This window comes from Cavia porcellus, unplaced genomic scaffold (genome assembly GCF_034190915.1).
Source record: "Cavia porcellus strain 051 isolate PalLab524CR breed Dunkin Hartley unplaced genomic scaffold, mCavPor4.1 scaffold_25, whole genome shotgun sequence".
Classification (NCBI taxonomy): Eukaryota; Metazoa; Chordata; class Mammalia; order Rodentia; family Caviidae; genus Cavia; species Cavia porcellus.
In genome coordinates this window covers 30255379-30281667 of record NW_026947508.1, presented here as the reverse complement: position 1 = coordinate 30281667, position 26289 = coordinate 30255379, and the positions used below count along the sequence as shown (strand labels likewise).

The window sequence follows — 26289 nt, the reverse complement described above, 5'->3', positions numbered from 1 at the left end:
ATTTCTCTGTTTTCCCTCAGCCATCAGAATCTCCACTGTCTTTACAATCCACAGCCTTCCTGAAATATTCTTTCTGGCCAAACTCACAGTATTGCAAATTATCCCGCTGGGCTCTTTCCTCTTGATTTGCAACATAAAGCTGGCTAAAAGCCCTCTACAGTACCATGCCACAGACTCAACATTTGATTGCTTTTTAATTTCTTTTTCAAGATTAATCAGTCCATTGCCCTTTGTTTCAGTCTCAGGCAAAGTCTCTGGACATGAGCAAAATGTAGACAACTTTCTGCCAACCCATAACTCACATCATGGGGAGTCCAACAACCACTGCAGTCCTTCTTCCCAGCAGAAATCTCCCAGGCCTGGTCTTTACCATCAGGCTTCCTATCAGCCTTCTGGTCTCCTGAGCTGTGACCACTATCTCCTCTACAGAACTGCCTAACCTGCTCTAGCTCTATGCATCCAGGCAACACATCCAAACCTTTCCAAACTCTGCCCACAAGCCATTTCCAAAGCCATTTCTTGAAAAACATGGTAAGGTATAGTCACAGCAAACAACCCCATTCTTCGGTACCAAATTCTGTCTTAGTTACTTTTTACTCATTGCTGAGACAAAATACCTGAAGCCCAAGTTTGGAAAGGAAAAGTTTATTTCTTACAGTTTTTGGAGGTTTCAGTCCACACTCAGTTGGCTCCAAGGCAGGTGGGCATGGCTGGGTCACAGTTCATGGTGGCTGCAAACAGCAAGTAGGAACAGGCAAAGAGCAAGATACACTTTCTTCCTACCATTACATCATATCCTGGCTCCACTCTTATGTGGGTGTAACACTGACACCATGAATCCAAGCACTAGACAATGAACCATCACAAATGCACAATGAAAATGCATGAGGCCTGGGGGCCACAGACATAAACCATGACAGTAGCCTACTACTTCTTGTACTTAGGAGCACACTTCTGCTGATCTGTTTCTCTGTGAATAGCTTTGCTTGTTTCAACTAGAAAATTGTTGTTGTTGTTGTTCTTCTTCTTCTTTTTTTTGTTTTTTTCTTGTTTCATCTGAGATAACACATTTGCTGCCTTCTCTGGTACAATTACTCCCTGGTGATTGTTCCTGTAAGCTTAGCGGTAACTTAAGGAACTCTTAGTTGAAATTGTATATGAAACATTTTACTTAGGAACATAAGTTTCCAAAAGAAAGAAAAGGGGAAGAGAGACTGATTGACTGAGACTGACTAGGGTTTTTGTGTATCTGAAACATACTTGTCCTTTGTGTTCTAATGTCAGACTTACCATGCTTACAATGTTACTGTTTCACATAACTGTGTTACACAAATCACTTTTAGAGATGTTAGTATAGTAAAAGTGTAACTTGAGTCTTTAGAAATAAAGCATATATGAAACCTCAAATCACATTACGGAGTGCATGCAAGACTCACCTACCCACTTCCCTGCAGTACTGCCTTGGTATTGCATGAGTTTCTGTGCTGGTGATACATTCGGCATTGAAGGAGGTGTTGAATGGCTGGCTAAAGAAGAGATCAATGGGTTAAAACCACAGAATGACCCAGTGACTTATCAAATACCCGTTTACTTAAAGAGCAGTGTACAATAGAAACTGTCCTCTGTTACTTGTTTGCTGTATTAGACGATAATCTTTTTGTGGTTAAAAGTCTGCATTACAGCTGGGAGTATGAAACACATCTATAATCCAAGCACTGGGGGAGACTGGTTACACAGAGTTTGAGGCCAACCTGGACTACATACATAGCAAGACTTTGTCTCAACATTCCCCAAACCACAACCACCCCCCAAAAACACTGTTTTTTAAAGTCTCTCACAAAATTAGGCACTGATGTCTCAACTGAGGTGTGGTTTCCTCTTCCTAGATACTGTTTCTTCATTGTTGAAGTAGGGTTTCATGTTTTCCCCTAATTGTCTTACTACCTTGGATATGAAAATTCTGCTTGAGTTTTATAAGTTGGTAGTAATTCTTCAATTCTCTGAAGTAATGGTGATTTGACTGGGAATCAAGAGAACTCTGTAGCATTTTTTATTTACTCAGGCGTTCTCCATAGTATGTGTGTGACTGTTATTACAAGGATGATGTTAATAACATTAAAACTGTAGAAGATAAAAGGAACTGAGAATATGTGTTATACTTTTGAAAATGCTCAGAGACTGTTCCATTAACTTGTTGGATGTGTAACAGTGCTTCTTTAATTTGAATGTCTTCTTTTTCACAGGCCTGAGTTGCTGGAGGAAGCCCAGAGGCAAGGCTTACCATTTTCACAGTGGGACGGGCCAACCGTGGTTGAATGGCTGGAGGTACATCCCTTTACTACAGAGACCTATGCTACATGACACAAGCTTGTCATGCATCTCCTGTCTCTACCTGATGTTCTGATCTTTTCATTCTTGTTTCTAGCTCTGGGTTGGGATGCCTGCTTGCTATGTGGCTGCCTGCAGAGCAAATGTGAAAAGTGGGGCCATCATGTCAGCTCTGTCAGACAGACAGATCCAGCAAGAGATTGGCATCAGCCACCCTCTGCACAGACTGAAGCTGCGGCTGGCCATCCAGGAAACCCTGTGGCTCACCAGCCCTTCGGCTCCACCCACATTGAAAAAGGTATGTTCACAGAGGCTCTGTGTGCCCTCTGTGGAGGAGGAAGGCAGAGCCCACAAAAGCAGTAGCCTGCTAATGTTTCCGTGCTGCTTCCTAATCATACAGGGTGGTTTCAACTTAAAATTTCAGGAAAGCATAGTACAACCCCTAACTTGGAGGGGTTGAGTGATCCAAAGAAAATGTGTGAACTGCTTTTGTAAAAGTGTGGTTAAAGCCAGGCGTGGTGGCACATGCCTGTAGTTCCAGCACTCAGAAGGCTGAGGTGGGAGGATCACTGTGAGTTCTAGGCCAGTGGGTTACAGTGTGAGCAGCTTGAACTGAGTAATGAGATCCCGTTTCAGAAAAGACCAAAAAATAAATAATTAAATAAATGAATAAAACTTGGTTAGAAAGGCCTTCTTTAAGAAAGAAGGCTTTTTGAAAGGTAGAAAATTGATTGTCACAAATGTACGTATGAATTTATCAAAACTGAGTAAGTGTAAGGACCTCTTGAGGAAGGAAAAGTTAACATTTTAAGTAGCATTTCATCCTTGAACTTTGATTTCTATTTCATAGTTCAAACAATAATTAGTACTTGTACGGTATATAAAGGTACTTGCTAAGCAAATTATATGCGGAAAATATTGTTTTTCTTCAAGTATACAGGTAGCAAAATATACAGATAAGCCCAGGAATGTATAAACCCTTGCATACAATCCCCGGGCATAAATAAGCACCTGGCTACGGCCCCTTGGCTATAAACTAGGTTGGGCTGCCCTTACTTTGTTGTGTGTGGCTTCTTTCCTTCAGTCTTGTGCGTGTGAGTGCATCTGCATCACTGCACATATAGGCGGGACTTACAGAGTAACTGTAATTTGTGGCAGTCCAGAGGTGACACTGACATACAGTTGACATGCTAACAAGGGGTGGTCACCTCCCAGAAATCCACTGGTTCCTGGACAGTTCTAAGCTTCTCTTCTTTGTGGATGTCTTTTTTTCCCTACAAGAACTAAAGGAGGAAAAATGCCGAGTTTCCTAGATGCACTGTGGTTGTGTGTCACGGCACCAGCAGGTGCTCTGGGTCTTGGGAGCTGCATGTGTCTGTCCAACCATGCCTGTGCTCACAAAGATGCTGTCCACTTGGGGAGTAGTGAAGAGCCCTCAAAGAGCTTCCTGGTGACTCTTCTGATGAAACATTGGTGGTTATTAGAAGGGAAGAGCAGGCCAGCTCTTAAGTTGCAAAGTTCAGGGGTTTTTCATTTAGATGTTCAACAAACTCTTAGAGCTGTGTAGACATCCTTCTGAGCAGCAGAGCAAGGTCTGCCTACAGTAACTTTATACACAAAAAAGTGTGAAGATTTTGTTGTTAGAGAATTATGAAAATGAACAATAAGCCTTTTTTTTTTTTTTTTTTTTTTAACGTATGGCCAAAGAACACTTTCCCTTGGTGGAATGTTTTGTAACCAGTATCAGTCTGTTCTGCAGCTATTTCCACATTAATGTGGGCTTTGTAGAAATGAAGATGCTGCATGGCTTTTTCAAAGCTTTTAAGAACCCTCTTTCAAAAGGGAGCTTCTGTGATTCAGTTGAACTATTGGCAAGGACTAGACCTCACATCAGAAAGACTCTCCATATCACCAGTTACAAACACAGAAATTGCTGTTCTTGGGGAGCTTACAGTGGGCTAGCAGAGTGGCCATCAGTCTCAGGTTTGACTCAGATGGTGACAAGTGCTTTGTTTTTGGTGTTTGCATTGTTTGGCTCTCCTGTGCTCACTATCTTGTGCCCTGGCCTCCTGGGCTTCCTCTGGCTTTGGATCATCTGCTGAAAGCAGCCACAGGAAGCCAAGGCCAGAGCATCCTGTTGTTAGCCTGTGTTGGGGTGAGACTGCTTTCTGTGTGTTTTGTTTTATTCTTTTGTTTTGCTGTACTGAGGCTTAAACCTAGTGCTTTGGGAGAGCCAGGCAAAAACCCTATCATGAGCTATACCTCCAACATGGTGAGACTATTGAAAATACTGTCTATTGAATCATCAGTTACTGGGGAAAGTAACTTTTCAGAAATATAAAGTATGTTCTCATCCATACTTTTAAGCATGTGATCTGGAAATTGTGTGCAGTTTTCCTTATATTCCGACCACACTGTTATTGTTTAAAAGAGGATGAGCCTGTGTTAATGATCTCTGGCTTTCTCTGTGGGTGCCTGAAATGAAAATGTGCAAAGAGTGACCTTTGCCTCGTGGCTCCTTACTGTGCCTGTGGCTCATATGTGCGTCCTTCTCCTTTCTGTCATGCTTCCCTTGCCCTGGATGTGGCTGGTGCACTGGGGTCACCTTAGACCACAGGAAATGTCTGGTTAACACATGAAGAGATGGAAACACTCGCAGCCACGTCTCAGATGGTCAGTTAGCCCTGCAGCTCATGTTCCAAAGTGGGTTTCCTACTCCAGACCAAAGGGCCCTTTGTCTTTTGTTGAAAACAAAAGTTAATTTGCATTTGTTTCAAATATAATGTGTTCTTTTTAGGTTATTAGCTCATAGCGTATAGTCGTATTTGCATTTTTTAGATTTTTACAAGAATTTAGTTTATAGATTTGCCCCATTTAGAGAAGATGTAATTTGCTTCTCCTGTTGGAGAGACCTCCATTGAGCACTGCGTTGTGGTTGTCTAACGCCAACAGTCTACTTTATGAGGTTAGTTGGCATGGAAAAAGTCTGCTCCTTGCATGGAAAATTGAAATTCTTGGATTTTCATGAGTTTTTGCATGAGGCATTGATATTTTGAATGTTTTTCACTCAGTCAAGGTGCATGTTCCCTGCAGAATTAATTTGCTTACACTACTAAAGTTCACTAATACTAATAGTTATGTTCTTTTACATTCCTAACAACCTAACATCAGGAAGATGAGGAGGGAAGCTGGATAAGGTTGGAGTCTTTCTATAATATTTCTTCACTCTGTAGCAACAAAAAGCAATTGAGGATGTAAACTTGTGTGACCTGCTTTAGTAGGTGTTTTTCACACCTTAATTTATTCATAGTATCATTAATGACTTGAAGAATGTAATCAAATAAATCACAGGATTAAAGATTGCATCTCATGGATAATTTTGAACATTTCCCATATGGGATCATGGAAATTACTTTGAACAAAGGTTGTTTTATTTATGAATAGAATCTTTTATACAAAGTCCCCTGGTTTAGGCAACTCCTGAGTTTATGTACATGTAGTTCGTTGCTGGGTTAGTTTTGTTCTAAAATGTACTGCTGAAAAAAATCATAAAATATACTTCTAAACCTGAAAGTTGGCACGGGGCCTTTCCCTCTATGTCTTTATATTGTTATTTGACTAAGTACTGCCCTACTGTGTTGAGTTAAAGATCTTAGTAATGGAGTTTTCAGAAATTAAGGCTTATCACTTCACAGAGATTGAATTTCAGCTGCCTAACTCTTCACTACACAGAAAGCTCTGCCCCATGTTTTACAGTGTCTGAGTCAGATGACTTGGTTAAATTCCCAGCATCCCTCTGCCCTCTTGGGTCTTTGGTGGGCACAGTGCAGTACCAGGGGACTTGTAGTTCTTCAGCTTTTCCCAGGGGCACGGTATTCGGGGGCTCAGAAGAGTTAGCATATGTCTGAAAGCAAGTATAAATGAGTTAAGATTAGAATTTGCTGATTCCAAGATGATGCTTGAAACAGTTGCTTCTGTTTGCATTTCTAAAGGTTGTTCAGTTGTAGCACTTGGTTGTTTGTTTTGTTTGTTCATTTGAAAAAAAGAGAGGTGGAACTTGGTGACACATATGGGTCATCCCAGGACTTGGGAGGTTGATCAAGCATGTTTGTTGCAAATTTGAGACCAGCATAGGCTATATAGTGAGTTCAAGGTCAGCCTAAACTACATAGTAAAATCCTGTCTCAAAATTACAAAAAGTTTAGAAACAAAAACTAAGAAGAAAGAGAATAGCTACTAACTGGGTTTCCCTCCCTGGGTTTAGATACTCCCTGCCTCTAGAATCACTTAAATTCACCTAGTTAGAGGTCTCTCTACAGGACCAACAATGACCATCAGTGAATTAAGCAGTGCATTTCATAATTACGTAAGTTTCAATATATTCCAAAAGACAAAGTAGAATATGGTCACCACTTCAATATGAAATAGCATCAGAGACATAAAGTGTAGTTGAACAAGCTTAACATTTGCTTTTTGCAGTGACCATATAAAAGGGGCCCATGCAGAAGATTCCAGATTTACCCCACATGCAATGTTCTGCAGAAGCTTGGTGCACTTTGCCACCATCCTTTCCCAGACAGAGCTGCTAGGACAGAGCTATGCTAGCACAAAGCATTGTGCTTTGCCCGTGCTGGCACTGGGTGGCCTCACTCCTGACTGAGCTTTGGAAGGAACACTCAAGTGTGGTCAGAACTGTTCACATATCAGATGTAAGATATGACTGGCTGTGTAAGAAGGCTGTGCCAGCTGCCAGGAGCCATTAATGAGCAGGACAGCTGCAGTCCCACTCTCATGGAGCTCGCATTTTACTGACCTTGAGACTGAGCGTGACTTGTCCATGCTTGGAGCATGAGGTCCCTTTGCACACTTCTTCAGAAGGCTGTGGTGGCAGCCAGGGAGAGGAGGAGGCTCTCCCTCAAACTGAGTCTGAGCTGTCAGAATCTGCATTATCAGCAACTGCAAAAGTAGTAAACAGAGATATGGAGGGTTTACTTCCGCACAGTTTTTTATTTGGAAGATTTCTTCTACTCATTAGAAGAGAGCATAGTCAGCAGGCCAGAAAACATCAAATATTCAGGCTGTGAATCCCAGGCCCATGAAAGTATGACTCAAAGGACTGCATCATGGTAACATTGTTAGGTATCTTAATGGTTACCATAGTGGTATATTTGTCACTCATCATTTAAAGAAAGTTATGAAATCTTTTCTGTTAGAATTGGAACATTCCTCTTAGCTGAGCCATCCCTTGTATCTTGACTGGAACAAATAAAATACTAGAGTGGAATCCATTGTTCTAAACCAAACATGGAGGCCATGCATGGTGGTTTATGACTGTAATCCCAGAACTCAGGAGGCTGAGGCTGGAAGATATCAACTTAGAGACCAGCCTGGGCCTAGTGAGACCCTGTTGTAAGGGGTTGGGGATGTAGCTCAGGTTAGAGTGCTAGCCTAGCAGGTATGAAACCCTGAGTTCAAGCCAGGAGAGGATGGATGGGAATGGATAGTTTTTATTTTAAAGGATTCCTCAATGTACCTTAGGATTCCTGTGAATGTAATTTAATCTTCCTTAGCTGGAGAGCATAACGAACCATTCTCTGTGAAGTGGTTGTATATCATGTCTATTTTTCATTGTACAGACCTTGGACATATTCTGTTGAATTGGTTGCTAAGGATTTTATGCAGTTTAGTGCCATTATATAAGATACTTCTAAAATCTCAATTTCCAGTTCATTTTGTATATTTAGAAATGTTAATTTTTGTGTATTCATTGTATATTCAGCAGCTTTGCTAAATTCATGTATAAATCCTAATAGCTATTTCATAGACTTTTTCAACAATGATAATTGTGTCATTTACTAATAAAGAGAGGTTTATGTCTTTCTCAACTCATGCCATTTTTATGTTTTTCCTGCCATTACAGTGGCCAGGTCTCCAGCACAGCCAAACATAAATGGTGACAGTGGACACCCCTTGTGCTTCTTTCCGTTCAGGGAGACATTTGGTCCCTCATTGTGAGGTTTTTAGCTGCAGGCTTTTGGTAGATGACCCTTAATAGATTGAGGCGGTGGGTCTTTCGTCCTAGAATGCTGAGTTTCATAACTGAATGATGGATCTTGTGCCACATAAGGTATTATGAGACATGGCTTTCTTTGCTGATCTCGTAATTGGGCAAATTTCATTGATTTTTTTTTTTCCTCCTCAGTTGGTGAACCAACCTATTCCTGAGTCAGTAAACCTACTTACCATGATTCCTTATTTTTGGTGTAGTGCAGACTAGTCCCAAACTCGAAATACTTTTGTCTCAGCCTCCTGAGTGCTGGGTTTACAGGCATGCACCACCATACCACACCACAAAAAAGTACGTCCTGAAGCCAGATGTGATGATGCACCCCTGTAGTTGCCAAAACTCAAGAGACTGAGCCCAGAAGTTGGCTGTTATAATGTCCTATGACAATTGGGCATTAAACTAAGATGGACATCATACTAAGAGTGGCATCAATATCTCTTTGCATAGGGAGTGCTTGTGCATAGCCACTGCACTCAATCCTGGTAATATAATGGGAATCTCTGTCTTTAAAGGTTGTGGGGAGGGGCTGGGGATTTAGCTCAGTGGTGCAGCACCTGCCTTGCAAGCATGAGGTCCTGAGTTCAATTCCCAGTACCCCCCCCCAAAAAAAAAGAAAGGAAAAAGTGTAAGTTATATCTGGGTCAGATTGATTGACAGTATTGTTTTTGTCCGTAGCCTTCCTGATTGTTTTCCTTTTCTTAGTCCTTTTTGGTTTTTTGATTGGCACATTGAACCAGTTGTTAAGAGAGGAGTGTTGAAGTCTTCTAAATTTAATTGTATTTTTCTGTTTTTGTTCTTAGTCTCATTAGTTGTTCATTTATCATTTTAAATTTACTTTTCCTGATTTTCAAATACACTTGTCATTTAGGAAGACAAAGTATTAAAAATAAAATCAAAACCAGCTAGAGCTCATTTGAATGATTTGAATTGATTCTTCAAACTTGTTCATGAGTCATGATCATTCTTTATTCCTATATTATTATATTGAAAACTAATTCAGAAAAGGAATTTATAGACAGGTATGATTTTTCTATAGCTTGGTAAATTGTCCTAAATGAGTCATAAAATTTTGCCAATATGATTTCTGTTGGATAAAACTTTAGGAATTTGAAAAGGTAGGAATGGGAGATCAAATATTTAGAAATTATGAAAAGCAATGTTGTCATTCATTTAGCCTTTAAGAATGGTGTCTAGATTAAAAATCTGAACTGATGTCACTCATTTGTTGAAATCAGACACTTGCATATGGGGACATGGACCACGAGTGGATTGGCAATGAGTGGCTGCCCAGCCTGGGCCTACCTCAGTACCGAAGCTATTTCATGGAGTGCCTTGTGGATGCTCGGATGCTGGACCACCTGACCAGGAAAGACCTGCGGGGGCGGCTGAAAATGGTTGACAGTTTTCACAGGTGAGGCAGTGCAAGTGGTTCTTCCTAACGGATCAAGAGACTTCACATTGCCACCGTAAAATAACCCCTTATTTTGTAAATAGGAACAGCTTCCAGTGTGGACTTATGTGCCTGAAAAGGTTAAATTATGATCGTAAAGAACTGGAAAGAAGAAGAGAAGAAAGTCAGCATGTAGTTAAAGGCAAGTACATTATGCCGGATGGATGCAGCACATGCCTGCTGCCTCCCAGGCAGCCTGGGTGATTGCCTGTTTGAAAAAGTATAGCAGCCAGCTGAGCTGGCACATACCTGCAATCCTAGCACTCTGGGAGGATATAGCAGCAGAGTCACAAGCCTAGCCCAGGCAGCTTGGACTCCGTGAAACCTTCTCTCAAAATGAAAAGTATAACAGGGCTAGAGATGCAGCTCAGTGCAAATCCCTGTGTTTATTCCTGAGTACCTCAAAAAGAAATCAAGGGCTTAGTGATAAGGCACTTGCTTACCACTTGCATTGCCCTGGGTTTGATCCCTAGGACTGAAAAAAAAAAAGCACAAAATAATCATACATTTATCTGGGAATTACACAAATTACAGTTCCAGCTACTAAGAATACTAAGGCAGGAAGATCACAAATTCAGGGCCGACCTGGCAATTTAGTGAGACCCTGTCTCAGAACACTAAAACTAGATTTGAAAATTAGGGGTGCTAAGAATGTAGTTCAGTGAAAAAAGACTTGCCTAGCATGCTCAGGGCTCTGGCTTCTGTCTCTAGTACCACAAAAAAATAAATCAGGGAAGACTTTTAAGTGGAAACAACTGGCTTGGCATGATAACAAGAGGAGGGATGAAAGGGGGTGCCCTGAGACAGTGTGTGCTTATCTCAGTCTGTAGGCTACCCTCTTGGTGCTGGCATTCTTTCATGTAGTTTTCCTTTTGTTGTTGTACACTGTATACGCTCTCTCAGAGATGCTGCCTTATGCTATTAGATCAGAGCAAGGCAAACAAGCCACTGCCTTTTGCTTACTGGATAGAGGTTAAAACTACAGCCTTGGGAGCTTTTTCTAAGGCCTGTGGCAGCATGCAGGGCACACAGTTCTGCTCCCAGAGGGAGGGAGAGGTCAAGGCAACCAATAGCCTAGCACCCATAATTTTGTAATTTATTTATTTATTTTGAGACAGAATTTCACTAAGTACCCTGGTCTGGGATTACACCTGTGACCCTCCTGCCACAGCACCCATACTAACTGGGATTGCAGTCCTTACAGAAACCACAGAGTGTCCTGTGGGCAAAGGAAAGACATGTCAGAAACAGGCCAGGAGGTAGGAGAGGGCATGGCAGCCCCCTCAGTATGACAGGGACAGGCATTTTCTCTGAAGACAACACTGAATGTCATGCTCACGAGAGTCTCTCAGAATTCTCGGTAGTTACTAATAGCACTGCAGTGATGAGAAGAAATGAGACTTACTGAATAATGATCAAGCATTGTGTCAAGTCTTCCATAGTTGATTCATTCAGGCTGCATCGTGGTTCTGTTATTTTCATCCTCATTCTGATGTCTTTTTCTAAATAAAATAAAGGATTATCTATTGGCCAGGGATGTAGCCCTGTGGTAGGACACTTGCCTAGTCTGTGCAAGGCCTGGGTTTTAATTCTTTTAAAACAAAGAATACGTTGAGGTCTATTTAGAAAAGAAAGTCATGGCCGGGGATATAGCTCAACAACAGAGCGGCTGCCTGGCAAGTGCAAGGTCATGAGTTTGATCCCTGGTACCAAAACAAAGTTGAGAAAAAAAATCAGACATGAAATGTATTAATCCATTTAATTTGTTTTCTATATCCCCTCTCCATATTTTGTCAGTTGGCAAAAGCAGTCTTTGAAAAGATTGGTGGTCAGATATATTTTTACAGAGTGGCAATTTTTTGGTCTGTAATAGAATACATTTAATAATTATCTTTGTATGATATACGATTGCCAAAATCTAATATGCTGGAATGTCTTTAAAATTCTTTCTTTGTAATATATTAAGATGTTGATATGACCAAAGCTTCAGAAGCACAGGGGCTGGGGTATGGCTCAGTGGCTTAGCACCTACCTGGTAAGCACAAGGCTCTGAGTTTGATTCCCAGTACCACAACAAGAAAAAGTAAAAGAAAACGAAGGTCAGAAGGTCAGAAGCAAAGAGTTTGTGTTGAACTCAGCAAGGTATCTGAACTGTCATGGTATCTGCCCCTTTCATGATGGAGAAGCATTTCAGGAGACTCTGGGGTCTGTGTAGGAAACATGCTTATACGTGCTAGGTCTGACTCTGACCCTCAGCCTGATGTTTTTGCAGTCTTAGGATTGAACCCCAGGCCCTGTACATACTAGGCAAGTGATCTGCCACCAAGCTACATCCTCAGCCAATCATGCTGTATTGTTCCCTGAATATGTCCTATCCACAATCTTACTGTGACACCTGAGTGCACTAGGGGAGGCTTCTAAAGGGAAAGTTTTTATTAGAATGAGGCAGAACCAAAACAGCTGTGTCTAGGTGTGTGTCTGTCAGTATTTGTGAGTGTGGAGTCCATTTTCAGGAGCTGAGGGATCAAGATCCATGCTAGGAATCTTTCCCCTGCATTGCAGGACATGTATGATGAAGAGGTTTTCTGAAGCCACATTTACAGTTGTTTTGTTCTTTCACAGATGTGCTTGTTTGGAGCAATGATCGAGTGATTCGCTGGGTCATATCCATTGGCCTTAAAGAATATGCAAACAACCTCATAGAGAGTGGGGTTCATGGCGCACAGCTGGCCTTAGATGAAGCCTTCGATTACAACACATTGGCCCTGTTGTTACAGATCCCGACAGAGAACAGAAAGGTGACAACGGAGTCTGTGCCTCTGTCTGCTTAGCCACAGTGTTCGGTTTTTCTGTGGTTCTAGAATACTTATTTTTCATTTGAATGGAGAGAAAATTTAACTCCAGACAACTAGTAATCACTTTCCATAACTAATCTATAATATGGTAGTTCAAAATAAGCAAATGCTTGATTTTTCACTATCTTTTCTTTCCAGTTTGTGTTGCAAGCATGTGAGTCTTTGAAGTCTTTGTTTTAAAAAATTGTAATGTGTAACATCCTTCAGATATATTTAGTTGTTGTTTTGTTACTTCAGGCTCGAAATGTCTTGGACAAAGAATTTGCCGACCTTTTGGTCCTTGGGACTGTCAGACGTTTTGATGTTGTAAGTTTTCAGCTTTTTTCTCCTCTCACTGCTAGGAATCAACCTCAGGGCTTCACATATGCCAGTTGAGTGCTCTACTACTGATCCTTGCTCTTGGTCCACTACTTAATTTTTGGCAACCTTCAAAAATTATTTCTATATTGTCAAACAGATTGCAGCCTGCGATCAAAGTCTTAAGTTGTGTTTTGGTGACAGCTGACTGTCCTGCCCCAGTTCTTCTGTTTGGAAGGTTTCTTTCAAAAGTATATTAAATTTCCCCTCATGCTAAATCATAACTAACCTGTTGCCATACATTACGATTGTCTTCAGTGAGCTCCAAGAGTACTTGATTTTCACAAAGAAGATGGAAGCTGAATCTGGAAGCAAAGCATTTGTTGGATTATTTGTAGCCAGAATATTTTGAAAATAAATAAAAGTACATTATATAGCAGGCAAGAGCTTGTCCACAGTAAGAAATAAAATATTCTGATGGGTGAGAAAATCACATCCCTGGTGCCCAGGACTGCCCTCGTTTCTCCAGTTGGGGCCCAGCAGGAATGTAATCATGTTTCCTCTCACACTGAAGTTCCAGTGTGTGCAGCACATTGGAAGGTCACCAGGAAAGGCTAAGTAAAGCAAAACAGTCAGGGGCTTAGGAGTCCTTCTGAAGGACAGTTATCTTTATTAGAGTGTGCCTGTTCTGTGTTTTCATTTGCCAGGAGCATGACAAACACTTTAGGAGAGCACCTTCATGGAGAGAGAAGGTTAGAGAAAAGGCCATTCATGGCGTGGCAACTGGGTCATCAGAGACACTCCCTGCAAACTTCCGAGTCTCTTCTTCCAAGTCTTCCCACTCTGTGCAGCCCAATGAGATCCAGATGGATGGTATGTGGTGGGCCATGTAATGCAACACTGGCTGGGAGCATGTGCGCGCTAATAATTACCTAGAGTGGCCATTGTATGTGTTACAAAGCATCTGAGTTTGGTTGCATGCCCAGGTGTCAATGGTTCAGGATTAGCCCTAACATTTGTTGGAAAATGGTTAACAACAATAATAGAATTTTTAAAAAATCTGTCTGGTTGAACCTTAGCATCCTTGCCCAACTAATAAAGTGGAGCACCCATCTGTGCTCTCAGGGCTGAGGCTGATGCACCTGTGGGGTGCAGTGTGTGGCAGGCAGCACTGGCTTGCCAGGAAAATTGCAGTGTGACACTTGGGACTTCTCTCCACACTAGAAGAAATGGCAGAGTAAACTTTAGCTCACAACTTCCAGCTTCTGCCAACTCTGTCTTTCCTTTTCCCTTCCCTCCAGTGTTATCTTTCCATATACTTACCTTGTGCCACCTGAAGAGGGACAGGGAAGAAGGCAGAAGCCTTGTGGAGACCGCTAGGGCAGCCCTGCTGCCTTCTCAGTGAGAGATGGCAAGGCATTGACCTTTCCAGTGCAGTCGGGATGGCCCTTATGTAACTGCTGACTGAAGAGTGCAGTTGGCTGAGAGGAGACCTTGAGTCCCTGACAGTCCTGCCCACCTAGTAAAAGGCACTGATAGGGTCCTGAGAGAGCCCACATCCACATCCAGCTCTTGTGGTAGCAGGGACATGACCTTGAGCAAGTCATGCAGCTGTGCTGTGCCTCAGTTTCCATATCTGTAACTTGGGCATCATAGTAATGTGATTTTGATGCTTCAATGTGTCATGTGGGTGAAGCTGATGGAGTCCTGAGCCTCGTGCATTGCTGACAATCTCAGTGTTAGGTGGAGACTTCATTCCTTCTCATTCCTGATGTACATGGTTGTGCTGTATAAACTGTACCAGTGGGGTTGTTACAAGTTTCCTGTTGTTAGCCCCCTGTGTAGGTAGTTTTCCTTTTTTCTCTTTCTTGCCTGTATGAAAATCAGAGAAAAATACATTTATATAAACTTTTTAAAGCTGAACACTTTCCAGTGTGTCTTTTAACTAGTAAGTTCTTAAGAATTAACACTTTCTCCCTCAAGGTGTCTTACAAATGTTGGCAAGGCATGGAAGTGCATGCCTGTAATTCCAGTACTTGGGAGGCTCAGGCAGGAAAATCATGAATCTGAGATGTATGTGAATCATAAATCCAGGTTAAGGCTATACTGAGCTTCATAGGAAGACCTTGTATCATAAATAAAATAGATAAGTAAGTAAGCTGTGACGGGCCTTGAGCTTAATTTCCATTGGCTTACTAAATAGTCTAAATGAGTACTCTGTTGTTTTCCCTGTACCTTCAATTTCTGTTTCACTATAAGAATCACATTTTCTCTCTGAACATTGCAAGCAATATTAACATAGCTGGGTGTGGAGATCACCTGTAATCCCGGCACTGGGGAAGCTAAGGCAGGAAGGTTGCTGAGAGCTCAGTACCAGCCTCGAATTCACAGGGATTGTAGGGCCGGTGTGAACTACACAGGGAGACCTTGTTTCAACAAAACAAAACAAAAATAAAGGGTAGTATTAATGAGTCTGTTTGTTGTTGATTTGTTTTTTTGGAGGCATTTTTGTGGTTGTGGTTGTTGTTTTGGGGTTTGGGGTGGTACTGGGGAGGGAGCCTTCTACCTGTACTACACACCACCCCTTCTTTTATTATCCAGAAAGGGTCTTGTTAAATTGTCCAGGCCTGGTTTGAACTTGGAGTTTTCCTGCCTCAACCTCCCAGAGTGCTAGGATTACAGGCATGTGCAGGCAAACTGTGTAACACTAAATTTAAATGGATTGAATAGAAAAAGTTGTCAGGGTAAATTACATAGAAGATGTCTATGCCACATTGGTAAGAAGGTGGACTGTTACAAATGACTTGCAAGGTGGAGAGTATAAGATAAATTACAGCATGTCTCCTAGACTTTAGAATGAAGGTTTACAATGACTGCCCAGTCTTACCAACACGGCCAGCTATCTGTCTTTTCTAGAGCTATGGCAAGATGTTGCTAAGAAGTATTCCTGGTATACTTGCAGGAAAACAAAACACTGTACAACTGGGAGTGTAAATATCTGCAGAAGATGTTGCAAGCTCTTTACCCAGTTTGTGACAGGGCTGTACTGCCTGTTTAGCCACCCAGTGTTTGTCAAACAAGGACCCCTGCCTCCGTGTTCTCCATCCTTTTTTGTAGAAACTGAGACAAGCTTTAGTCTTCTGAGAAGCACTGGCCATGGCCTCTGGGCTGTGCCTCTTTGCCTGCAACCCACCCTGAGAGCAGTGCCTGCAGAGCAGCTGGGGTTCCCTCCTCCCCTTCGTGCTGCTGATTCACCCCATTCATTCCTGGAGGTCTAGCTGTAGGGCACAAGGAAAAGTCCAGTTGCTATATCAAAGTGTGGCTTAAGGAGCTGCAGAGTAGCTATGTTAGGTGGTTGTCCTCTCTGTATGTGCACACTGAGGTGGTTTGCACTTCCAAGGGGCCCTATTGCTATTTTAGGTGCCAGTGTCCCCTTGGGTGGTGACAGAACCACTCTGGGCAGCCCTCTGATGCTCTTGCCTCACTCTCCCAGGCAGTCTTAGGATTCCTCAGTAGACACCATTGTAGGTGTGGAGATGTGTGTCTTACCTGTGCCCCGTGTGAAGTGTTAAAACTAACAGCACTTTGTTTTTGCACACTTCCTCTCATGGTTGTTGGAACAGGCAGTGTATCAGAAACACAGAAGTTGGATTCTGCGACAGTCAGGACTTCCTCCCGTTAAGCCTCCTGTTGGTGAGTAGAGAGCAGCGTAATCCCTGGAGATCATCCCTGTACAGCAGGGTGAAGCTGTAACAGGGCTAACAGTGTGGGTTTAGACCATGCCAATTTACATGGGGAACTTCAAAATGACAGAAATAGTAGCTCTGTACCCATCAAGGCGATTTTGGTTTTTAGCTGACCATAAAGAGGGCTGTGTGTCATTTTTGTTCTGTTAACTTTTATTTTTATTAGTAAGTTAGTTGTACTTAAATTCATCATGGAGAGTTGGTACCTGTACTAGGACATCTTAAATCTTTTTACCTCCCCTCTCCTGTGTCCCTTGTGTCTCCAGTTTTAAAGAAAAACACGTGCCACTGAGTAAATCCTGGAAAAACAGGACTTTTTGTCTTGTAAGCTGACAATAAATTGCACCTTGAGCAATCTTGCATCTTGCCTGATTTAGGAGCCCAGTTCTCAAATGATCTGTTTTTGACAGTGGGTTATTACCGAGATCCTCCTTTACCATTCGTTAATATTTATCTAACTTTGCCTGTCTGTATTTGTTTTATGAAGTTGGGCATGTTATTATTCAGTGTGTTTATAATCGTCATCCCTTCCTATGGAATTATTCACTTCACCTATGTGTAGTGACTTTCTTTGTCTCTTCTGACTAGTTTTGGCTTGAAGTCCACTTTGTCTAAAGTTAATATCACTACGAAATTTACACATTTTGGGTTTTGTTGTAAAACAGAGAAAAAAAGTGATCTAAAGGATACAACTGCAAGTGTGTTTAGGTGTGTTAAGATAAATGAACATATTACTAAATTTTTGTTGGATCACTGAACACAACTGTTTGCAGTCTCACTGTTTGAATGTCCACTTTGTATGCTTTAATACTGTAACTTGAACAACCATTTCTAAGATGACAATATGTAATCTATTATAATTTCTTACCTTTTTTTGCAATTCTGTATTACTTGTACCATTATACTGTTTTTTCTTTTTTTTTCCTTTTAAATAAAAAAAATAAAGTTAGGATCACTACTTCTTTCTCTTTTCCTGCGTGGAATATTATTTTCCATCTTTTGATCTTTAATCTGTGAATTTCTTTTTGAATTAAATGTGTTTCTTGATTCCTGCGTATCATAGGATTTTGTTTCTGGATCAGTTCTGCCAGTCTGTGTCTTTTGGTGGGGAATTGAAACCATTTCACACTGAGAGTTTTTACTGAAAACTATCGACTTATTCTTGTTGATATTCCTTTCCTTTTTTTTTTTTTCTTTTGCTTAACTGCTCATCACACCGGGTATATTCATTCTTTTTGATTTATTGACATTGTTGGCTTTATTGTTGTTTTCCAGAAATACCCTTAAAATTTTTGTTTCTTTTTAAATCTATTTTACTTTAAAGAGAAAAAAAAGAAAAACAAACAAAATTTCAAAGCACAATAATTAGAGATTGTTATCTTCAAGTCAGTTGAAATTTTTTGGTAATGCTGGTTTGGTGGCCATGAATATCTTGTCTTCTTGTAATGGAAATGCTTTATGTCTGCATCAGTTATGAAGGAGAGTTTTGCAGGATGCATAAGTCAGGTTTGGAAGTTATCTTTTAGAGCTCAAAACACTTCAGTCCTCCTGGCCTTGAAGTTTTGTGTTGAGAGGTCTGGTGTAATTTTAATGCGTTTACCTTTCCATGTAATTTGTTGCTTTTCTGTAATAGCACTTAAGAGTTTGTCTCCTGTGATAGGTTTCTGGTACTAAAAGTATAATAAGCTCTCTTTTGATCATGCCTCACTTATTGGTGTGCTTGTTTCTTTTCCTGTATTTGGGGAGTTTTCTGCCATTATTTCAGTGAATATTTTTATGCTGTTAGTGTTATCTTCTGATTTATCGCTTTTTCCAATTACTCATAGGCTTTTTTGTGTCATCCAGTGGTTGAGTCCATTTTTCATGTTGTCTTGTTGGTTTGTGTAGTTGGTCTCTGAAAGCACCACTGCCTTCGAGTTCTGAAATTCTGTTCTCACACTGGTCATTTCTGCAGCCCTAACTTTCAATATAATTTTTAATCACCTGGATTTCTGATTTTAACCTTCTTATGGACTCCAATTTTTTTTCTAAACTTGTCATTATGGTTTGTATAGTTTTGTTTAGCTCAGCTAGTTTGTTATTTGTGTCTTCTGGAAGCGTCTGGATCGCTTTGGTTATTACTTCCATTATCTGCTTCGTTATGTCTTCTGTGGTCCCTCTGTGTACCTCTCTGATCTGTTTTCCAACCTCCTTTGAAGTAATTCTCATGTGTGGCTTATCCTGTTCTCTATCCCCTGGATTGGCTTCATGGAGCTAAGAGATTCTGGAGGCATTCTGTTGCCTTTTAGTCCCCCGTTTCTCTTGGGCTTTTTGTTTTATTTTGTGTTAAATTTATGGATGGTTTTAGTGTAAAGACTTTGTTGCTAGTGTAGAAATCTTTTTAAATGGTCACTTTTAGTGACATATTTTGGGCTAACTACAGTGGTACGTCAGTTGACAAATTTAATCTGTTCCCTGATTCTGGGAAAAATGGCCACAGTTGCATCTGTCTAAAATAGATGGCCGCAGTCATGTTGGTCACCAGATGAAGAGTTTGTAAACAAACAGAATTTTGCCAAATGCTTCTGTTTGGAAACCAAATTATTGACAAGCAAAAGCATTTGTGAACTGAGCTACCACTGTGACTCAGGCAGAGAGGTTTTTATGGGGTTTCAAACGGGAAGTAGAGAGGTAGAGTCCGTGGCTGTCTTTGATTGGTTTTTGTAATATGTTTGATAAGACCAGCTGTGCATCACAGTGACCAGCTGTTTCTAAGAAACAGAAGTAGCAGGAACTGATATCTGGGCAGCTAACAGAAACTCAAGTACACTGGCTGTGGGAGTGTGGGGATGTTTCTGTCACTCTGCGATGTGGTTTAACAAGTGTAGATCTCTTTGCAATACCTCAGACCACTGAAGCTGTGAAGAATATGATGCCTCACATGTAGCATTATTTCCTCAGAATATGATGTTCAAGGTCATTTTCTTAGTTCATCAAGCTTGATTCCCAGTTCTTCCCATCCTCTTGCCTAACCCCATCCTCAGGCAATTACAGCACACAAGCCTTTCTGTACCTTGCAGCAACTCTCCTCTCTTGTACCTGACATCAGGAGCTTATTATTCTCTTCTCAACTGACTCGGTGACCACACCAAGTAATAAAAAAAATCTCTATCAGAAAATGAAATAGTTTTACAAATACTAATGAGTTCCTTAAATACAACAGGGCTCCACTGACACTTTTTCTGGGACATACTCTTAAATAGAAAATATTCTCATAGAACAAACTAAAGTATATGTAACTCAACTGAAACTATCCCATGCATATTATCAGATCACATAACAATGAGATTGGAAATCAATGGCAAAGGAAACCAAAGAACTAGTACACAGATATAGCTCAGAGACATAAGTGCCTGCCTGGCAAGTGCAAAGTATGGAGTGCAATTCCAGATACATAAAAAGAAAGGAAGGGATGAGAGAAAGAGAGAGAGAGAGAGAGAGAGAGAGAGAGAGAGAGAGACAGAGACAGAGAGACAGAGACAGAGAGACAGAGAGACAGAGAGAGACTGAGAGAAAAGGGATAAACCACAAGTGCTCCATAAACAAATGGAAATTAAATAACACCATCCTAAAAAACCAATGTGTCACAGATGAAATTAACAAAGAAATTGGACAATTTATACACTTAAAAGATAACAGTAGTACAACCATACTTGAAATTACAGGACACGCTGAAAGAGTCCTAAAAGGGAAATATTTAGCATTGAATATACTTATCAGGAAAACAGAACAAGCTCAAATAATTAACTTACTGTTGAACCTCAAGCTTATAGATAGAGAAGAGCATGTTAACGCTGAAGATCATATGAAGGAGGAAATTATAAATCATAACAGAAATTAAAGAAATGGAAACTAAGAAATCAAAGCAAAAATCCATGAATGCAATAGTTGCTTCTATGAAAGATTAAATAGGATGGAAAAAAACTCCTTATCAAAAAGAGGAAGGAAAAGACTCAAATCCATGAAGTTGGGAATCAAAATGGTGAAATGACAACAGATCTCACAGAAATCCTAAAAGTTCTCTGTTCCTGCCTCAACAATTGGCAGCTAGTAAGAGACAAATGGAGTAGAAATAGAAAGATTTTTTGATACATAAGAATTACCATAGCAGGATCAAGAGAACACACATATTCTAAATAAACCAGTTTCAGTGCCAGTATGTCTTAAATGCTATAATGTTCTTTGTGGGTAGATATTACCATAAACTGTCCTTTCTTTACAGTTCAATGTTCGTTATCTCTATTAGCAGAAGTTTCTAGCCCAACTGACCTACAACATTCAGCAGAAAAACACAGGAACAAAGAAACACCAGCCAATAAGATGCCTCAAAATTTTACACCTCCCCAATAGCTATCTGGCAGTTAATAAAAATAAAATTCAGAATGAAACCAAAAATGAATAGAGGAAAATAAAATGATCATAAAACACAATGCCATGTCACACTGTCAACATCATTTTTCACATAGATTAAAATTTTGATTCTGACATTTCTGTAAAAATAAAAAGACTCTAAATAGTCTAATCAACTTTGATAAGGGAAAAATTAGAGCTCCAACCCTGCCCAACACAAATGGTTCTAAATATATAACCTAAGCATCACAGAGGTCAATGAAAGGCTGGAGAAACACAGTAAGGTCTAAAATTCTTATTCCCTCAAATTACTGCACAAAACTTTCAAGTCTAGGCACTGAAATGGATGTCCAGATAATGAGGCATTTAAAACTCCAAGTAGCTACAACCAGAAAAGAAACTGTCCACATTGCATTGTGGAAAAATCCAAGAAATCACAACAAAGAAAAAACACTAAAATCCATTAGAGAGAAATATGAAATAACTTCTAAAGATAAACCTCTAAGAATAACTGCAGATTTCTTAACACAGATTATCAGGCCAGGAGAGATTGAAGGAGTATATTAAATTAGAATAAATCAATGCACATAATAATTACCTACTAAAACATATTTCCAAATTTACGAAGAAATAAAGAATTTCCATGGCAAAGAGTCATTTAAGAAATTCATGATGAGCAAACCAGCTACAGAAACATTGAGAAGTTAATCAAAAGAAAGAAACCAGTAAAAGAAAATAATACAATGGTGGGAATGAGACAGTGTGTTTCAGTAATAACTCACAATTTAAATAGCTTTACCAATGATTCTTTAAGGATCATGGACCACAAAGTCAGAGATTCTAGAGATTCAAAAATAGAGCCAGGTGTAGTGACTCCCACATGAAAACAGCACTGGGGAGGCTGAAGCAGGCAGATCACTGCAAATACCATGGCAGCCTGAGCAACAGAGTGAGTTCAAGGCCGTCCTGAACTGCATAGCAACACCCTATATCAAAACAGACCCAAAAAATTGATAACTCAACTCTGAATGAAAATGGTACAAACTACACACTTGACAAGCTCTATCTAGAGTGTGGACTTGTTAGCTGTAAAAAACATTCTGAAGAAAAGAATTATAAAAGAAACTGTGCAAACAACTAAATTTTCATTTTGAGTGATCAAATCGTTGGACACAAGTGACAATATAACGTGTACCCTCAGGAAACTCCACAAGACATCTATGTCTTACCTTTTAATTTTGTAAATTAGTTTTCTTTGAAAGAAAACACTAAGTCATTATAAATGCATCATCATTGTAAAACTGACCACTTGAGAGTGGTTTTGCTTTTATTAGAATGGACTTGAAAGTTTTCTTTTGATCCAACTAAGTGGATGAAAAGCAAAGCATTGTTGAAATGAATCCACTTGCTATTTGGAGTATCTGAGGATACTCATTGCACTGTGAGGTTAATTTTCTGCCAAATGAGTGATCATGGTAATAGATGTAGCTTTACAGCTTGTTTTCCTTGTGTGGTGGCCCTGGGCATGCAATCCAGAGCCTCTTGTAAGCTAGGGGAAGCCTGCTCACAGTGACCTACAACCCCAATGCATTTGAATCTTTTTTAAAAAAATGATCTTGCTAATTTTTCCAATTTGACCACAAGTTCAAATTGGAATTATAGCCATGGGCCAGTCTACCCATTTGGCTTTAGATCTTTATATAGACAATAAAATTTGATTTTATACTCAGGGTGTGAAAGGGAAGAAATTTAACTCAGCCTAGATGAGGATTTGGAGGATTATTTTATAATATTCACCCAAAGAGTCCAATGCAAAACTGTGGGGGAGTTTCATGCACACACTAGACATGCAAAGAACTCAGGTAAGGCCTATATCCCATGGCACTGTCCTTCATGACACTACTCCAGCTAAACACCTAGAGCCCATGACCACACATATGCTCAGCTTATGCTCACGTAATACCACACATAAGTTCAGCTTAGAGGACACGACAATATCTCATGCAAGTCTGTGTCAGGAATCTGCACTCAATGGACCACAGGTCAATGGTGGAAACCAGAAAGGCCTTCCCAGCACAGTGAAGGATCAGTGTCATCAGGGAGAGACCTCTGCTTTGAAACCAGGAAGCCAAGTTGAGGATACTCATATTATGAAATAAAGCAGCAATAGGCAGATTGGTGCTTGAAAAGAACCTCAGCCATCCTCAGTGACAGGACAGGAGCTGCTCTGACAATGAGGACAGGTAAGTTCATATCAGGAAATGCAGCGATAATAGCTTCTCAAGGAGAATGAACAGCACCATCTTCCTCTCCAGTTCTCCTTTGAGGCTGTTGGCAACAATCGTCAGGTGTTCTTTCCATATCAAGAGCCAAGCTGACTCAATTCAGCCGAGAGTTTCAAGTTGCCCATTCATGAATTCAGAACAGGGCTGCTCTCTCACAATGTGGGAGGTTGAGACTCTACTTTACGTCAATTCCCTATCATTAACACAGTTTCACTGATTGGAATTGCTCTTCAAACAAGGAACAGACTACATGCATCTAGAAAAGGTAAACACCTACAGGTGACACAAAGTACATAGGCTGATTGTGAGAAGTAGAAAAATGATTTAAATGCCATACATGTGTGTTCTTTATGACCACTGGGGTGATGTTTTATAGGCATTACAGAGGATATCTGCCATACAATCACCGCACACTGTCCTGACTCCACGTTTTCCTGAAAATCAGACCTAAAAAGAACAAAAAAGTTGACAGTCCAAATCTGCCTATTGCTGCTTTATTTGCCATTGCAGAGTACCAATCAAGCAGGAGAGCAGTGAGGCATCATCTTCATAACAGTGGCCATCCCCAAGGCAATGATCAGCAAGGGCTGATTCCCATTAGCTCTTTCCAGTTAGGTCTTACTTTCAGACATACACACTCTGTCACTAAAATGAATACTCTACTTTGGTACTAAGTTCATTAGCTCAGGATGAATAATTAATCACCTCTCTGCACATGAAAGCATCCAACTGGTATGAATCCACCACTGCTACTGCAGAAGTAAGACTCTGAACCAAACATTTATATCTCTAAGGGAAAGTTACTGTGAAATTTTCTAGAAAGTTGCACTACTTTCTAGTTAAATGGAGATGAAAATAGACTCAGTAAAGAAAAGCACACTAAACTTCACAACTGTCTACATGTAAATCCCCAGCACAGTATCTTCAGAGAAAATGCTCCTTCAATGGAAAAGACCCCACAGCACTGTGCGTACCACACACAAAATGTCAATGTACACACATTGACTTAAATGTGAAGATACCACCAGGGCCTCGTATCACCAAAAGGCATCCTAGTTGAGCTGTTTCTAAGTAGCACACTGGATTAGAATAGAGGGTGTGAGGGGCTGGGCATTTAGCTCAGCAGCGTGAGCACCTGCCTTGCAAGCAGGCGATCATGAGTTCGATCCCTGGTACCGATAAAAATGAAAAAGACCAAAAAAAAAAAAAAAAAAAAAAAAAAAGAAAGAAAAAAGAAAGAAAGAAAGAAAAAAAGAATAGAGGGTGTGTGTGGCTGTAATTCCAGAACTCTAGGCAGCTAAGCCAAGATTTCAAGGGAGTGTCCAACCTGATCAATCTTGTGGCTTAGAGAAATATTCAGTGTGTATCTGAAAAAATCAGTCTGAGGATACACCTATAATTCATTGTGGAGACACACGGTACAAACTCCAGGAATGCAAAAGTAAGAAAGTAATAGACAGATGATATATAGATCAAATTATTCCTGTACACTAAGATAAGATACAACAAAATGTGTAAGTAGCTAGATTATTTAATAGGAAGAGAAAGATGGGCAATGGAGGAGCTTAGACTGGTGAGCCCGCTAGGGGCACAGAACCCTAAAATGCCACCTCACTTCCTTGGCAACCTGACCAAACAGAACTGGGATCTGATGTTACCAAGCATCACAATGTAGTCACAGCAGCCTCCTGAGCCCACTTGCTCAGAGACGCTCAACAGTGAGCAGAATGGGCTGCTTCTCCACATAATGTAGCTGCAGTTTTAAAACCCCAGGCAATGAAAGTTTATGTTAAAGCCTGAGGAGACTGTTTACTTCATCCAGATGGCACAGTGCACCTTGTGGGATCAACTCAACCCTCCAGGACTCCCTAAGGAAGGTGTCTCCAGGATGACCTCAACTGATGAAGAAATCCAACATAGCCATGTGAATTCTCCCCAAGCCCAATTTCCTACAACGTCACAAAGCTAAAGATCACAGAGGAAGTTTCACTGGGCCAGGAGACTCGCAGTAGCTTTGGACAGGTCTCCCGACAGGCATCCACAAAACCTTAGAAACCAAAGAAGTCCAGGCTGGGAACAGAAAACCACAGCCACCAGACCCTGAAAAACACTAAGAAACCCAGTGTCCTTACACCCTGAGCCAATCCCTTATGAAAACCACTTCATAGTTATATCTTGGCATAACTGATGCCATGTAGACACCTGCATTTAACTAGTGCCCTGTATTTGACCCAGGAAAATGGCAAATTACTCAGGGTAGAAGTCTAAAGAGAGAAGCATAATGAGCTGTACCACGAGAGAAAAATTAACCTGCTCAATAAAAGAAGCAGGATGCAGGTGTCAACCAAAAATTAATGTAAATTGTAGCTAAATTTTTTCTAACAAGATATCTTTTGTGGTTCTCTATTTTAAAAGCTCTGTAAGTTTCCAGTTCAATGCCACTTATTTGTACTCTGAAATGGGGAAAGGTTCAAGTGGTCTTGAACTCAATTAAATTTCAAATTCATCAGTTTGGCTACTTGTATTCCTATATTGTTGTTCACGAACCCACGTCATTTGGGGTCTCTTGATTATAGGATCCAAGTCTCTCTTTGAGGCAATTGTTACTCAGGGGAACTACAAAGAGTTCTTCCTTGCCTCTGAGGTCTCTCTATTTTTCATAGAGAAACCAAAACCCCTGGATGTTAATTTGGAGGGAGCACTCCAGATCCTTGCGAGTAAGATTGTTTCAATTTTTGTTGGGGTGCCCCTTGTGAGTCTTTGGAAATGTTGGACACAACATTAAAATCACGTTCATTTGTTCTCAGAACAAGAATTTGGCTGAGACTAGTAGGTCATAAGGTAAAACTAGTTCTTGGTGTCAGTCTGTTCA

The 26289-nt window shown here is 40.5% G+C and overlaps 1 protein-coding gene across 1 annotated transcript in view; it reads left to right on the top strand.

Annotated features, from left to right (window-relative positions):
• The window catches only part of LOC106027851 (liprin-alpha-1-like), a 91507-nt gene that overhangs the window by 41079 nt on the left and 24139 nt on the right, over positions 1-26289 (top strand). The window contains exons 10-19 of the mRNA XM_063235124.1: positions 2244-2325; positions 2426-2626; positions 4939-5001; positions 5500-5522; positions 9627-9806; positions 9890-9987; positions 12468-12643; positions 12938-13006; positions 13705-13870; positions 16621-16690. Of these exons, the coding sequence (XP_063091194.1) occupies positions 2244-2325; positions 2426-2626; positions 4939-5001; positions 5500-5522; positions 9627-9806; positions 9890-9987; positions 12468-12643; positions 12938-13006; positions 13705-13870; positions 16621-16679 (1117 nt within the window). The 3' untranslated portion in view covers positions 16680-16690. The remainder of the gene's footprint in view (positions 1-2243; positions 2326-2425; positions 2627-4938; positions 5002-5499; positions 5523-9626; positions 9807-9889; positions 9988-12467; positions 12644-12937; positions 13007-13704; positions 13871-16620; positions 16691-26289) is intronic.